The 16,009-nt window shown below is 45.0% G+C and overlaps 2 protein-coding genes across 10 annotated transcripts in view; one reads left to right on the top strand and one right to left on the bottom strand.

The window, feature by feature from the left end:
- Positions 1-267: 267 nt before the first annotated feature.
- HNRNPH1 (heterogeneous nuclear ribonucleoprotein H1) overlaps positions 268-16,009 on the bottom strand; it is a 16,251-nt gene continuing 509 nt past the window's right edge. Inside the window, exons 2-14 of one of the 9 annotated variants that reach the window (XM_026047463.1) lie at positions 9,269-9,328; positions 8,185-8,322; positions 7,219-7,374; positions 6,866-7,009; positions 5,242-5,380; positions 4,030-4,208; positions 3,736-3,807; positions 3,522-3,655; positions 3,218-3,353; positions 2,981-3,064; positions 2,795-2,845; positions 1,583-1,675; positions 268-987 (exon numbers count right to left, since the gene is read on the bottom strand). In XM_026047463.1, coding sequence (XP_025903248.1) covers positions 863-987; positions 1,583-1,675; positions 2,795-2,845; positions 2,981-3,064; positions 3,218-3,353; positions 3,522-3,655; positions 3,736-3,807; positions 4,030-4,208; positions 5,242-5,380; positions 6,866-7,009; positions 7,219-7,374; positions 8,185-8,322; positions 9,269-9,328 — 1,511 coding nt within the window. In that variant the 3' untranslated portion in view covers positions 268-862. Of the gene's footprint in view, positions 988-1,442; positions 1,562-1,582; positions 1,676-2,794; positions 2,846-2,980; positions 3,065-3,217; positions 3,354-3,521; positions 3,656-3,735; positions 3,808-4,029; positions 4,209-5,241; positions 5,381-6,865; positions 7,010-7,218; positions 7,375-8,184; positions 8,323-8,528; positions 8,617-9,268; positions 9,329-16,009 lie in introns of those variants that run through there. The other 8 variants (XM_026047464.1, XM_026047466.1, XM_026047465.1 and 5 more) reach the window with 8 other exon arrangements.
- Positions 10,229-15,517, top strand: LOC112954307 (deoxycytidine kinase-like). The gene is made up of 7 exons (XM_026047472.1): positions 10,229-10,328; positions 11,139-11,254; positions 11,714-11,907; positions 12,085-12,232; positions 12,703-12,818; positions 14,021-14,120; positions 15,422-15,517. Exons 1-7 carry the CDS (start codon positions 10,229-10,231, stop codon positions 15,443-15,445), a joined length of 798 nt encoding a protein of 265 aa, XP_025903257.1. The 3' UTR covers positions 15,446-15,517.

The following is a 16,009-nucleotide window of genomic DNA, read 5'->3' as shown; positions in this document are numbered from 1 at the left end:
TGCCCTTTACAGCACAGGGCAGGGGCAGCCTTGGCCTCTTCAGGCAGCAGGGCCTGGGTGCTCCTTCACCAACCCCAACACTGTGGGGTGACCCTGCCCCAGGAGCACAGAGCTCACAGCAAAGCAGGAGCCCTGTGATACTCCCCTCTGCACATGGATGTATCACACAAGTAGACATGCAAGAAATGAGTTCCAGTTTTTAAAAGGAAGATTTATTTAACAAGTTTCACTTAGCGCAATACACCTAAAAAGGAAATCACAATACAATGAAAGATTAAATCAAGGCCTCAGAATTTTATACGAACACCAAGACCAAAATCCTAAAGTAGCCGTATTGCGTCTCAACACATTTCCCCCATTAACTTAAAAAAAAAAAAAGCTTAAACGTGCCTTACAGGATATTAAAAGAAAGAAACTAGAACTAACATGCCAAATGTTCACTTTGAATTTCAGACACAGCTCCTATTATTGTCTCTTTACAAAAAAGCATGTTTCTTTCAACATGTATTCAAAACAGTGTTGGATGTAATATGGTATAAGAGCAACATTTAACGTAATTCAAACAGCTTTAACCTAAATACGCTTACTGCTTAAATACACTCCTACAACAAAACTAACTTGAGAAACGCTCAAAAGTGTTTAACAGTTATAGTCTTTACTCAACTTGGTTATTACATCCTAGATGAATGTTCATTTCTGTATGTTCAAAAATACTGAACCCGAAAGGTTTTAAAATAACAATCCTGATTTCACTTACAGTAAAGCATAAATCACAAGCTTGTATTGCAAAACTGTTAAACTTAGTTTTTTGTTTTTTTTTTTTCATTTTTTAAAAAAAGGTTGACCAAAAGTCAGCGAATGGTTACATTCCCCAGCCACCACTCATGTTGGACATGTTGGACATGCCGCCCATGCCGTTCACTCCCATGGATGCACGGTTCCCGCTGCTGTAGTAACTGCTGTTCATGGCGCCTTGACTTCCTGGGTCAGGGGTGGGAAAACCAACAGCAGATTACTGGATAGCTCACACCACCGCCGAGTCATTCCCCAAGAGCTCTCTCTCTTGCTCGGCCACCTCACAAGGATACTACACCATTAAGATCACACCCCAAAGTGTCAGCTTACTGCCAGAGTTAAGTTTATTGGATGGTCACTGGTCAATTCTCTCCTCTTCTGAAGGTTTTTCTATATCACGCTGTTTTGAAAGGGCCCAGCCTCCCACCCATCCTACCAGCTTGCCCTGCTCATACTGCTCTAACGTAAACCACATTAGTCTCCAGCTTCCAAACCAAGATTAAACCATAAATATGAACAGACCAGAACCCAGGCGACACTTCCTACCCATTTCAGGTTATTTCATTACTTCCTACCCCTTTCTCCCCATAATACCCTCCAAAAGCCTGCTCTGCCTCCCTTCCCTTCCATTGCTCAATTACTCTTACAGTTCACAGCATCTTGATGTTTCAGGCTTCTTGTCCCCAGTCTATACCGTTACCCTTCCACACCAACGAACAGGACGGGGTACAACATGGTTGCCAGCTGCACTGGATGCCACCTAAGACTAGGAAGGAAATACTCTTACCATATCCACTCATGCTGCTTTGACCACCATATCCTCCTCCATAACCCCCACTCAACTGCTGGTTAGCTGGACCACCATAGCTGGATTGGCTTCCTTTCAAGTTAAGGATATAAATGTTAAGATCCTGTCTGTCAAAAGTCTGTCCATTAACAACAGATCTGCACCCTACCTAAGCACAGCCACTGCACTGGGAGCTGACTCTAACCTAGCAATCTTACTGCCTAAGTATTCATGGGAACAGGCTCAAAAAGCCAGAGCCCAAGTTCTCAAAAGCTGCAGGGCCTCCTGCAATCAAGTGGCAGCAGCTGCTTCAAGAACTGGGGAAAGGGCTTGTGCTTCTGAAAGACAAGGGCAGAGTTTAATTATGCTTTTTTTTTTTTTTTTAAATTGTACTGTCTCTACATGATGGGGTCTCTGTCATTATAACCTGAGACTCAAACTCCGCTTCTCAAATGGCCTCACAGAAGAGTGCTGGCAATGACAGCACCCAGCCCCCTTAAGGGGGCTTGTTGATAAGTTAATTGTACTAATTGTTTTGCATACAATCCTGACAGACTTATTTCTGTTCTGGGCTGCTTGTGCATCTCAGCACTAAGCCCTAACATAGAGGAAGCCACTACTTAAACTTGCTAACTACCACTATTCAAGTTTAACTGCTTCTCTGCACTTCCACAAAGCTCTTTGGTAGTTCAAATAATCAGCTTCAGATTTTCAAGCAGTTTATAATCAAAATAAAGTAGTATCATACACACCCCCCACACCCAAGAATCAGCCCTCCCCTTCCACCCACCCACCAACCCTCACCTTTAAGTTCTACAAAAACACAAGAATTAGGTATCAGGAGAGGTATCTGCTTTATGGAGACAATTGAGTCATTTAGAATTTTCTACTGGAAATTCACATGGCTGAGAGTTTCACTACATCCCGTAGTAATTCAGTCAGCTTCCCTAAATTGCAAATCATCCCCCCCACACACCCCCAAGGCAAGGCTTGAATAGCAAGTGACAAGAACAGATACACTCTCCATCACCACACTGTTACACCCTTTAAAAAAGGGGAGAGGGGAAGAGTAAAGAACAGGCACCTCCCACTTCACTTCCACACCACCACCCCCCCCCCGAACCCGCTCATGCCACCACTCAGCCCACATTCAACACAATAGGTTTTTCAACCTATTAGTCATTCAAATGTATTCCCAAAAGGTTTATATACCTGGCAATGTGCTAGTGTTCCAATCTTGCACTACCCCTTCCGATTCCTTAACTGTGTAATTAAGACAGAATGTTGAATTTCAGTTTTTATGCCAGGCATAAAATAAGCAGGAGCTGCATAAAATCAGCCAGCTTTGTTAAATATGAAATACTTGTTTAAAAGTGCAGTTAGACTGTTTACACATACCCATTGCTCCCATCATTTGACTGCCATAGGCACCACCGCTTCCTCCTGCTGTAGAATTCAGGAAGAGCTCTACATATCTGTGTTCTGGAAGAAAAAAAGTTGGACATGAGAGCATTTCACACCAAATCCATGTGCAGTCTGCATCACTTCAAGAAAGGCCACAATGAAGCTACTCAGTATTTCAGTGGCCTGATGCATCCTGCAACTGTGTGGCAACTGAGGAGCGCTCATACTTACGCATATTTGCTTTGTCTTTGGACATGGCAGCCACTGCATCCTCATGAGTAGCAAATTCAACATCTGCCTCTCCAGTCACTCTCCCATCTGGCCCAATCTCAATGTGTACTCTTACAGGGTTCAGAGGCGAGAAGAACTACATGCAAAATATTCAGAGATTAAAACGCACCAAATCAACACCTCAGGGCTGCGGCAAGTTCTTCCCCAAGTCAGTATTCCTTAGCAGCAGCTCCATTAACATTTCCAGTTATGATCACAGTATTTTAAGTGCTCAATTAAGCATGTCTGCAGGTGCAGAACTCACATTATAGATGTCGTTCTCCGTAGCTCTGTAAGGCAGACCCCTCATGTGGACACAGTGGCCAGTCGTGCTCTGGAAGGTGGATCCCCCGTCGCCGTATCTGTGGTCCGACATTCCTGCAGAGAAGAGAGTCCATTCTAGGTCTTTCAGATGTATTTATGTTACTTTTTAGATGTTAGTAGAAAGTTAGTTACCATTCCTATTAGAGAAATCTTACCTCTTCCAAATCTATCAGAACCAAAACCATAGCCATCACTATACCCATTGTAGTCATCATAACCTCCATAACCTACAAACAGATCGGACAACATTTTTATTTCAACCACATACAGATTTGAAGGCCCACAAGCACATTGCACTGCTATTAGCAAGTTCCCTTCTTCTACAAGAAAAGAAGTCCCCTAAATATAGCAGTAGTTACAAAGAGTAAGGACAAGGTAGAGCAGACACTGAGTTCCAAGGGGAACTGCTTCTCAGGGAAGCAGCTCACCCTCGGACTCCGTGCACTTACCTCCCCCATACGCACCACGTCTCATTCTTTCAAAGCCGCTTCCTCTGCCCAGACTGTTATACCCCCGCGCGACGCCGGGCCTGTCATAGGGGCTTGGTCTCTGCATTGCCATTAGCTTGCGCGGAGGGTCATAGTGAGTCCGCACTTCTGCTCGGCTACTCTTGAAGATCTCAATGTACCTACAATTTTTTTCCACAGGAAGTAGTCAGTCTTTAATTCTTTTCACAAAAAAACACTTATAGTTTTACATTAAAGCAAGACATTTAGTCATAGCCTTGAAACTGGCAATATAATTTAAGCCAGGTTTCTTTATATTATGCAGGCAATGACATACTATTAAAAACACTACATTACTTTTAAATTAGTGTTATTTTCAAGAAATTACAATTACTGAAGGGTTTACATGCTCCTCATACTTCACAGTATCCCAACCTTAAGGGCGGGGGAGCAATACTGATTCCCCACCCCCCTCCCCCCCAAAATTTAAAGTGTTAGTCAAAAAAAAGGAAAAAAACAAAGAAAGAAAGGAGGAGGGACTATGTCCACTCAACTCAGCACTGTTTTGCTCATACGGCAATTACATAGAGGGTTAAAACCCCAATCTCCACCAAGATTTTAACCCATCACGATGCTACAAAAAGCTCTGCATGTGCTAGTAAGCCCTGCCTATGCTTCAGTGATTCAGCATAGGCAAAAATGCATGCTTCAATGAAAAATAGTCACAAATAAAAGAGAATAAAAACCCTTTGTGACAATTTCTTGAAAGCTATGCTTATTACATTGAACATTAATACAGTAAGAAAATTTGTTACATTTCAACTTATAAAACAAGTTTAGAAATTATCACATTTTCTTATGGTAATAGAGTATATGCATGTGTCTTTAGAGCTACAGTGGTAATTGGTGCTATTTGAGGAGTTAAAGCCATAGTCTCTCAACTTTGTCGAGTTTCAATCTAGCAGTTTTGAAATTCTCTACTCTTAGAATGTTTTGAAACAGAATTATCCCTAGCCCAATTTTGTCTTTCTCTTTGGGTAAATTCAGACTCCGTGGCATTACATGTGCACATTAATAATATCTTTATTCATGATCAAGTTAGAGACCAAAATACTATTTCTATTTGGAAGTTAACACTTTCAGAAGAGAGAATATGGATTTAATTATTGTTTACCATAAGAAAAGTGACACATCCAACCAACCATCCATCCCCACCTGTGCCCTATTCTTTCCTTGTGTTTCTTTAGAGCCTTTTCAGCTATTTCCTGTGAAGCAAACTGCACGAAGGCCTCCCCCGTACTCCTCCCCTGGAAGTCCACCGGCAATGTTATCCCATTTGGCACGATTTCCAACCCTTCAACCCAAGGACAAATAACCCCAGTAGGGGGCAATATTAACATCACAAGCCCAGTCATGAGTTTTTCTTATAGCTTTAAATACACCAGAATTTTAATACTTGCAAGTGAATGGTATGCTGACTTTAGAACATTAGAAGAAAGAGCAAGTCAACAAAGGCAATCCATGATCACATACCATTCCCTTGACATTCTTAACCCACCCTGCAGAGCACAAAAAAATTCTGAGTGTGGTGACCAGCTCCTCAGACAAGGCATCTAATGCAGGGTGCGTCAAGAAGGTTACATTACTATTAAAAAGCTCTTCAATTCTGCAAAAGTACTTAATTTAAGCTCAATTTTAATTTAACATTAAAAAAATCAAACATAGCAAGTTAAATAGCTTTACATTTAACAAGAATTTTTACTAGAAATCACTCATGTAAAATAATCACTTATGCAAATGTCAAGTTCAGTATTTTTATCTATATAAGTGCTTAAGTAAGAAAAAATCATGAAGTAATTTCAAAGATATTAGTTTCTGAACAGAAGCATATTTTGCACATTAACTATATTACACACATTAAAAGTTTAACACTTAACCATATAAAAACAATGTAAAATGCACATGCTTATAAATTGTTCTCATCTATAACATTACTGATTCATATTAAAAAAAGCAAATTCTAACTTTAAAAACTGGAAAAAAATATTTCTAGTAGATTTTAGAACACAATAGGCATATATGAATCATATCAACAGACTTGTTAAACCAAAACATTCTAGCTAGTTTTATAACATTCATATTTAGAAGTTTACTACTTAATCGCTATTAAGTTCAATTCTAGAAAACAGATTTCATTCTTATGCATTTATAACATTCCAATTCCTAAAATAAACATACAAGAGCTAGGAAAAAGTGAAAATTAGAATCTAGAACAAGACATTCTTTTGATTCATCAAAACTTTATGCTATAAAGTATCAAAGATGGGGATAGGGCTGGGAAGTGGAGGGGCAGAAACTGCATTTGGGCAAGATAAGCGGGAAAGGGGGCAGGGGGTCTGGAATCTTAACACTAAATTTGAGAAACGTGGGCAACACCTTCCATATCTTGTTGTCCTAAAGTTCTGCTGATTTTACTGGGCCCAGGGGTAAGTGGCAAAGTGACCTTCACAGCGTGACACATGGGCTAGCTGAGTCAGTGGGTGGAAACATCCTCCCATTTTTTTTGTTCACTTTTGGTTTAAGAAGCAAGACACTTTTCTGCTGCCCTTACATGGAACAGTATGTTCCAGGACACGTGTATCAGTACAACTTTGGGGAGGTTCCTCAGCTATGTGATGAATGGATACACCCAGGCAATTTACCTGTCAAGCCCGGATAACTAATGAAGGGTTGTTTATTTACTATTAACATCCCTCAGTCATCTGCTGGAGACATTACTGGGCCATTAGTGGCTTTAGCATTGACCAGTAACTACAGCTAGTGCTTTTACCCCACATACCTGAAAAGAACTGTACAATTTCTTCTTTACTACAGCCAAAAGGGAGTCCTCTAAGACGTACAAAACCATCATTAGCCGTATCAGGGCTGTTGGGACCAGTATGCTTCAGAACCCAATCCATTTCAACGTTGTTTGACTTGAAAACTGGAAAAGGCACTCAGAATTAATGCATTCTGGAATGCGGTAGCTGTTTTAAAGTCATCTGCCTTGAGAAACAAGTCAACTTGTATGTTATGCAAGTCCATTTGTCCTCTTACATGCATTTAAAAAAGAGACAATAAAAACAAGCAACTGAAAAGCTATTAACTACAAAAAAACACATTTAGCCATTTACTAGACCAATTGAGTCAAACCTTCAACATATCTGTGTCCCATTGTTTCTCTGTCTTTTTTCAGTGCCAATTTCACATCGTCCTCTGATTCAAGTTCAACAAATGCTTCTCCACTTGGTCTGCCCTCCCTTGTGTAGATGAAACGGATACCTGAAGCCCCATTTAGAATTTTGCATTCTAAAAAGAGAAACAGGAAGGTCAGAGATGGTTTAATTAGAAACACAATGGCAGATATGGGATAATAAGGACTTACTAAAAACTAACATTGCATCGAAAAGAAACAGTTCTACTGAACTCTGAAAGATGACACTAAACTAAGGACTTGCCTACAATCAAAATATCTTCCCTCCAAATCCAACTGTTCTGGATGACCAAAACATCAAGAACAAACTCAAATTAACTCAGTGCTAATTATCTTCAGTATTTTGCAGTTTAAAGTCACATTTTCTAGCTCATATTGCTCTCTGATTTATATTACAGATTTATCTTATACTGTCTGCTCCATAAGAAGATAAAGGTGGTTACAATTACTGTAATCCCAATGAATGAAGTCAGGACCAACTGCAATACATCAAGCTCCAGAAGTACTTTAATCATGTGCTTTCTTCAATAATCACAGTGACTACTGTGTTAATGCATCATCACTGTAATAAAGTATTTGGGACTAAATACCTAACACCTGACTGCGTACCAGAACACAGTCAAGAACTAAGTTTACTTAGGGGAGCCTCCAGTTCTCTCTTCTAGTTAACCTATGGAAATTGTAGCTATTCAAGGCAACTCTCAGGCTGAACTTGTCTAGTGCCTACTGGCACATACATGGCTTTCCAAGCACGCCCTAGCTGGGCCACTTGTTGAATTATCAATTTCAGCTGCTCCAGGGGATTCTAAATGCTTCCTGAAACCGCTCACTGCTTCATTCCTGCCACCAAAGCCCCAAAGAGGGGCTCCGAGGAAGCTAGGCCCCCTTCCCCCATCTCTGCTTACCAGAGAAAAATCTCTGCACCTCCTCTGCAGAGCAGGACCAGGGCAGGCCCCTCACTTTCACCACGTATCCCTCGCCGCTCTCCGTGTTCAGCATCATGGTGGTGGTAAGGCTCGGCTCTGTCTCCGTTTCTGGGGCCGCTGAAGAAAACCAAAGGGAGCACTTTGAGAGGCCGCAGCGCGGCCAGCGTCCGTAGCCCCTCGAGCGCCCGGCGGCCCCCCGGCCTGGGCCCGCCCGCCCCCGAGCCTCCTCTACCTCGGACCGCTGCCCACCGTCACACACACAGAGCCGCTCCCGCCTGGCCCGTCCCCCCGGCCCGCGCCCAGCCCCCCATCCCCGCACGCACACATGGTGGGGCTCCGGTGGTTCTAGGGCTCCGAGCCTGATCCGCTGTCCGGAGAGCGCCTAGTCCCGGTCAGGCAGCAGCGAGCGGGCGAGCCTGTGGCGAGAGCGCGCTAGGAAATGGCGGCGGGTGCTCCTGCTTCCGCTGGGCCGGGCCTTCAGCCGCACAAAGAACCCCTGCCCCGGGTGCTGCCCCAGCTGCCACGACGCCTCGCAGTCCCCGCCGCCGCGCCCGCTTCCCGCTCGGGGCCCGACAGCTCCAGGCTGGGGCCGGCTGCGCCGCTCAGCTGCTTCTCCGGGGTCGCGGTGTGGCTGAGGGAGGCGCGGGGCGCATGCGCATGAGCCCCGGCGCGCTCCTGGCCCCTCCCCCGCAGGCCCCGCCTGCGCATGCGCTCTGGGACCACTGCTCTGCTCCGCCCCGCACACACACCCTCACCGCTTCCGCCACGTTGCGCATGCGTCCTCGCTAGCCTCTGTCCCCCCCCTCCCCCGCGCGGGCGTGCGCGCATGCGTCGTTTGGCTACGTCCTCCGAACAAAAGCCAAGGCGCGGAGTCCCGCGCAGAGCGCGGGCCGCCCAGCGCGCGTGCGCCCCCCAGCGCCGCGCGCCGCACTGCGCATGCCCCGGACGCCGCTTCCCGCCCGCCCCGCTGAGGCGCGGGAAGCCGATCGCGCGGCCGCCATGGCGCCCGCCGTGCTGGGAGAGGCGCCTGTATGGAACGGGATAGGTGGGAACTAGCACTTACCAGCTTCAAATGCTGACGCTACCCCACGTGAAACAATCTGCTCGCTTCGGTCACTGAAGCCTGGTGTGTTTGTAGGAGATGGGGAGAGAAGAAACATGGGTCACAATTATCATAATAAAAAGGTAAAAAAATACTACTCCCTCCCATCTCCTCCAAACACACCAGACCTTGCTAGATTTCACCCTGTATCTCCAGTAATAAAAGCACCCGGCCCTGCGTTACTGCAAATAACTACTGTAGTGCAGCCTCAGAGCGCTGTACTTGAAAAACACTCAAATGCCCCAGCAGCCACACTGCTTCTTTACGGTGAAGGTGAGGGCAGCAGCTCCTATTCCAGCTGGCAGCTGCCCACCAGGTCATAGAGAACGCATGCCAGGAAGTAAATCAGTCTCCATAAAGCCCTCAGCATGTTTATACTAAATTGGAGTTTCAGAGTTTAGCAGTAAGGCCACACAGAACAGCTTCTGACACCTCAATCCTTTAATTCATGGATTTTTTATTATTATTTATCCTCCATCTAGTCATTTGCCTGAGTTATTTTATAGCTCTGGAGACGCATTAAATTCAGTGCCTACATATCTACACAGCATGATTTTTATCTGAGCAATCTGATCATCTGCCTCCCTCCAAAGCTGCAGATTTAAACATGTACACACAGATAAAAAAAAGTATAGATATGGAATAGAAGGGCTTGACTTAATGCAAATCAAGCAGCTGAAGCGTTTTGCAGCAGCTCCGTTACAGTCGCTTGACTCCTAACAAAAGAGAACTGCTCCATTTCCCTTGTTCTCACAAAGAGCCCCCAAGCAGGAGCAGCGGCGGGGCAGGCCGGTGGCGCGGAGGGCCGGCCCGCGCCCCGCGGGGAGTGGCGGCCGCCGCCCGCCCCCTGCCCGGCGGGAGCCTTAAAGCGCGCGGTGCAGCCCGCGCGCCGCCGCTGGTGCCTGCCCGCTGCCTGCCGCCATGTCCACCCCCGCCAAGCGGCTCTGCCGCAGCCCCGCCGGCTGCCTCGACTCCAGCTTCCAGAAGCGCCTCAAGAAGATCTCCATCGAGGGCAACATCGGTGAGCGCCGCGGGGGGAAGGGCAGCGCCTCCCGCCACGACCTGGGCCCGCAGGGACCCCGCAGCAGGGGACGAGGGGCAGAACGAAGGGGGCTGGGGTCGGGCAGGGAGCGCCGCGGCTGCAGCCCCGGCCCCGCTCCCGGAAAGGCGCCCGGGGAAGTTGGCGCCACGCGCAGGGTGGGGGAGGGTCCGGCGCGGCCCTCCCGCGGTTCGGCCGCCCTGAGGCGGCGCTCGAGCCTTGGCGGGAACGAGTGCCGCGCTCTTCCCGCGCTAAAGCCCGGCTGGGGCTGCCCCGCTCCCTCCGCGGCCCGGCGGGCTGGGCTGAGGCGGCCGCGCGGGAAAGCGACCGGCTGCCAGCGCCCAGCCCGGCCGCTCCCCGCTGCGGCCGCCCAGGGGGCGCCATTCCCCTGCGCCGCCCCGCAGCGTTCGCGTCTTCTGCAAGGGCCAAGCCGCCGGGCGGGGCCTCGCGCATGCGCGGCGGCTCCCTGCCCGGCTCCAACAATGGCGCGCAGCCCCGCCCGCGCGAGACCCGTTTCTAAAATGGAGGCGGCGGCCGCTGCCGGCCGCGGCGCCGCTCGCGCCTTATCGCTCCCGGCGAGCCCACCTGCGGCCAGAGATTAGCTCGGCCTTCGCGGAACGCGAATCAGCACCGTGCAGGGCAGCACGGGAGCCCTTCCCGGGGCAGGAGCCTGCCTGTCCTCCTCAGTCCCATCGCCACAAACCTCTCCAGGGACCCCTTAAGCACCACTCAATTTCAGCTACTGGCACTGCCTAAGCCACATCTTCAATGGATTTCTCAAACCTTTCACAGCTGCAGGGAAGTCTACATTTGTCAGGCTGCTAGAGAAGCACAGCGATGAGTGGGAGGTGATCCCTGAACCCATTGCCAAGTGGTGCAACATCCAGACTGCAGAGGACGAGCACGAGGTGGGTGTGGAAAGCTCGGAGCCGAGCGCTGGGGGCAGGAACCAAACGGACTGGCCAAGGCAGCCATGCCACAAGGCTGCTGCATTTAGTCTGGAGACGCAGGGTTTCTTCCTGACACCAGTCAGCCCCACTACAATCCTTGTCTGATTAGACTGTAAGCTATTTATGAACAATTAAGCATGTCTTCCAAGATGGCACTCCCATCCCAGGAATCACTTCTTGAACTGTGATATGGTCTTGAACCAGACCACAAAGTCTAAAATACACTGATCAACCTAAATAAGCTGTCAGACTAAGCACACTACCATAAACAAGCAACAAATCCTTACCTTCCCACATCACTTCGCCAAAACTACAAGATGCATATTCTTAAAGGTACAAAAAATTGGATGAAAGTTAAAAAAATGCATCCAACGCTAAAATATACTATTGTCTAACGAATTCTCACTTATTCCACAGGAACTTTCCACATCTCAGAAGAGTGGAGGAAATCTACTGAAAATGCTGTATGATAAACCCACAAGATGGGCCTACACATTTCAGACTTACGCCTGCTTGAGCCGTGTAAGGGCACAACTAAAACCCATCTCAGCCAAGCTACATGAAGCCGAACACCCAGTGCAGTTTTTTGAGAGATCAGTGTACAGTGACAGGTAACTACTCTCAGCTCTGAGTACTAAAGCTTGCAAGGGACAGGTTTAACACTGGTGCCAGGTAAACAATACTCCATGAATGTGAGTGGATAATTCAGTGCTACACTTCTGATTGAGGAATTATTTTTGTAAAGTAATTCACTTTTTGACATTTCCTGGCATTATTTTTCATTGCAGATATGTGTTTGCTTCTAATCTGTTTGAATCTGGAAACATCAATGAAACAGAATGGGCTATTTATCAGGACTGGCACACGTGGCTATTGAACCAGTTTGAGTCTGATATAGAACTGCATGGCATGATCTACCTAAGAACCACACCTCAGGTATGTTTCAGAGGATGGAAAATATTAGTTGAAAAGCTGTTTCTAGGAGGTTTAGAAGGTACTAAGAATAAATAAAACTTCTCCTCTTTGAGCTGCTATTCTGCTTGTAGATATTATGATGCTAAAATTGCTAACACTCCATGCTTTTAATTAAGAATTCTAGGCTGAATTTTGATAATCAAGTTTGGCTCAACCTTAACTCAGATTTTTAGATGTTTTTATTATTAGGATTGTCAGTCTTTTGCTTAATGTTAGCATAGTGAGCATGTTCTTATGTTCACGGAACCTGAAGCAAGCCATTTAACAAAGCCCTAAATAAAGATACCCCACATATTACTAAGTGCAATTAGAGAAGCCTTGGTAGTTTTGGTCATTAAGTTTTAGTCCTTCTGACTTTAAGGTCAGTTTGGTTGATTTAGTCTTCATCACACTACTGATATTCAAGTTTACATTTATTTCTCCCTGCCTAGAAATGCATGGAAAGGCTTCAGAAGAGGGGAAGAGAAGAGGAACAAGGAATTGAGCTTGAATACTTGGAAAACCTCCATTATAAACATGAAACATGGCTTCATGAAAGGACTATGAGGTATGAACTTATTTTCTGAAGGTCACTACTACTGAGGGCAGAACAGCTTTAACATCCTGTTGCAGTAATAAAGCACAAACTGAAACTAGAACTGTTCAGTAATAAAAAACAACAGCTTGTTGCTTTATAGATGAAAACTTTCAAGATTTCAAACCAGTAAACAAAGGTAACAAATAGGATAGAGTTTAAGATTATATTCAGGGGTTGATCATAGAGTTACTTTACTAGTCAGCTTCCAAGTTTCAATAGGAGGGAAGGCAAGGTCTCAATTACCTCTGAACTATTGACTATTTCAACTAGGTTGAACTATTGACTATTTCAACTAGGTTTAAACATTAATCATAGCTTCAAAATAAACATTTACTAGAAAGGCTTGCACTTGCATTATTATACACAAGAAGCCTTGTCCGTGACTAAACTAGCTCTGCATACCTTTCTCCTGCCAGCCTCTCCTAATGACTTATTTACCCTCCTGCATAAGGATTTGTTTAAAGCTCTGTGAAAGAGCCTTAGATTTCTGCACCAGGAAAGCCCCAAATGCTCTACCAGATGGGAAGCTGGGAAATAAACATCTTTTATTACTTCCTGAAACACCTGACTCTAGCACAGCAAGTTGCTGCACAACAGAAAAAAATCAATTAAACATTTGAAATTGGGGCTTGGCAGACAGGCCTTTTTAGCTGAAACAAACTTTTTCCAGACAAACTCTAACAGACTCATAACAATTCCAGGAAGAAAACATTAGGTCATGCCGTCACATCTGCTCTCCTAAATGTAAGTTCAATGCAGGATGAGCCAGATGCTCAGGGGCAAGGATGGACTGCATGGTGTGGAATTCAGAGAATGTTTATATTATCTGCTCACAAGTTTGGAATGGAACAGAGTGTGTATTTCCTGATTAGTGTCATGCCCCCTCTCCAGAAATGCTTGGTCTGCGAAAGTGCTTTTCATGGACAATAGATGCTGCAAAAGTTTCAGCAAGTTTCTGATATGCATTTAAGTTATGCTGATAATGTTCACTGGTTATACAAGAGCAATTAAAGGCAGACTTAACTAAGGATTTATACTTAGGTCATTGATATTAGAATTAACATTTCTGTTGCATGTGGTAATCTGAATAATGCTGTACCCTTAGAAACAAACTTGGAAGAGCTACAATGTATTTTTATACCTGTTTTACTGCAATGACCTTTTCCTTTAAGAGTCGATTTTGAGAACCTTAAAGAAATTCCTGTACTAGTTTTGGATGTTAATGAAGATTTTAAGAATGATAAGATTAAACAGGAATACCTGATTGATAAGGTAAGTGTTAAATAAGGCTCTCAGATGCTCTTTGTTGTTTTACAGAAATAGCTCTTAAGCCTTCAATTTTGTTTTAAAATGCATCGCTTGCATTAATGTATCAAGTTTAGTCTAGCCACCTTTGGCTAAATTGTTTGACAATGGCAGTTAAGTCTCCTTTGTACAGTTAGGAGGTCATGCAGCTATAAAAAGCTAGTTTAACCCAACCTCATCATTCTCACTTAGAGCAGGTTTTTTTTTTTTTTTTTTGAGAGAGAGAGCAGGGGGGGCAGTTGTGGGGGAGACAACACACAACAGCTGAACTGGTCAGACTGCTCTCAACCAAGGCCACACTGCTGTAGTGTTCATTAGGTAGTTCACAGAACTGTGTCACAATTCACATTGGCCATGATTCTTGAAGGGGAAAGAAAAGACATACCACACACAATAGTCTGAGCTTTCACGCTCCCTCCCATTCTACGAACCTAGACTATTCCTTGCCAGAGTATAAAGTCATACTCACAAACGTGGAGAGAACCAAGTTTTAACAGCAGTTCTCAGCACTCATGTGCCTCTCACGTGAGGCTGAGTTGGGAGGGAAAGAAAACAGCCATTAGGAGAAACAAGGTTGCAGCAAACAGGTCTCAAACAAAATGGTGCTTGCCAATTCCTGCCAAAGACAGACAAGCCTCAGCAAGTAGGGCAATGTGTGAAATGCTGCAGTGATTCTGGGTTCATCCCCATCCCTCTAAGCACAGAACTACAATATTTTGTTCAGTGAGTCACCAACCTCCTCCTAACATCCCAAGATTACTCTTTAAAGAGTATATGGCATCTTAGAAGTCTGATATGAGGGCAAACTGGAGAAGTGGAAAAGTATCAAATGACAAAAATATCAAGGCATTTGCTAACAAGCTATATCCTTATGAAAAGGTGCAAATAGCAGCTTACAGGGTTAAGAACAAAACTACACCCACAAGAACAAAACTACACCCAACTGCCAAGATTAGGAAAGAATAAGGGAAGTATCAAATCAATTAATATCAAAAGTATGAATTTTTGTTTCGTTTTTGGAAAATCCCTTTCTTTCTGGAGAAAGACTTTCATGAGTCATGTATGTTTGCTCCTTCCTAAGGACTTGCTTGTTAACCCCACCCACAACTCCCTCATCGGCGGCCATTTGCTGTGCTGTAAGGCAGCTCAATTGTGTACAAGCAAGGCCATGTTGAAGGCCGGCTATAGGTGTACCTTAAGTGCAGAGATAAAAGCCTACAATCTAGTAAATCTGTTTCTAACAAAATAGTAATGCTTTCTTTTCACAGGTCAAGTCTTTTTTGACTTTGTAGAGATCTGAAGATAACCGCAAGTGACCAGCCCCAAAGTGCAAGAGTTTAATCAAACAATGCTATGTGCTTAGGCAATTTAACTAACAATGTTTTATCGCTACAGCTTAAGCATTTTGCTAAAGTTAAATATGCAAAATATAGACCTATTTTTTGCTTGTACAGAACAAATTGATAGAATTCTTTGTAGTTTAAAGGAAAAGTGTGATGCTTTAAAAAAGTACTCATTTGTGTATACATGTTGCTTTTTTTAAATAAAGACTTTACATTAAAACAGACAAAGCATAGACTCTAGCTGTAGACGAGTTACTGGTTATCAGGGCCGACAACCAACTGGAGATACCAGCAGGGTGAAGCAGGGCTGTTCTGCAATAGCTGGCAGAGTTCTCCATTTTGGGACGAGAACCGCAGCTTCCAGAAAGCTTTAGTTTCGGCTTCTGCTTTACTGAGTTACGGCTTCCCCAAGCTTTACGCTAACTGCGCTTGAGACGCAGGATAGCGCAGCCGCTGGGATCAGCTACGCCTAAATAAACTGAACCTTAAAATGGCCGGTTCGCCCCCTCCCCC

Source organism: Nothoprocta perdicaria, unplaced genomic scaffold, assembly GCF_003342845.1.
Source record: "Nothoprocta perdicaria isolate Ctin4 unplaced genomic scaffold, notPer1 scaffold_5, whole genome shotgun sequence".
Lineage (NCBI taxonomy): Eukaryota > Metazoa > Chordata > Aves > Tinamiformes > Tinamidae > Nothoprocta > Nothoprocta perdicaria.
The sequence above is the reverse complement of the archived record's forward strand: the minus strand, read 5'-3'. Positions and strand labels throughout refer to the sequence as shown.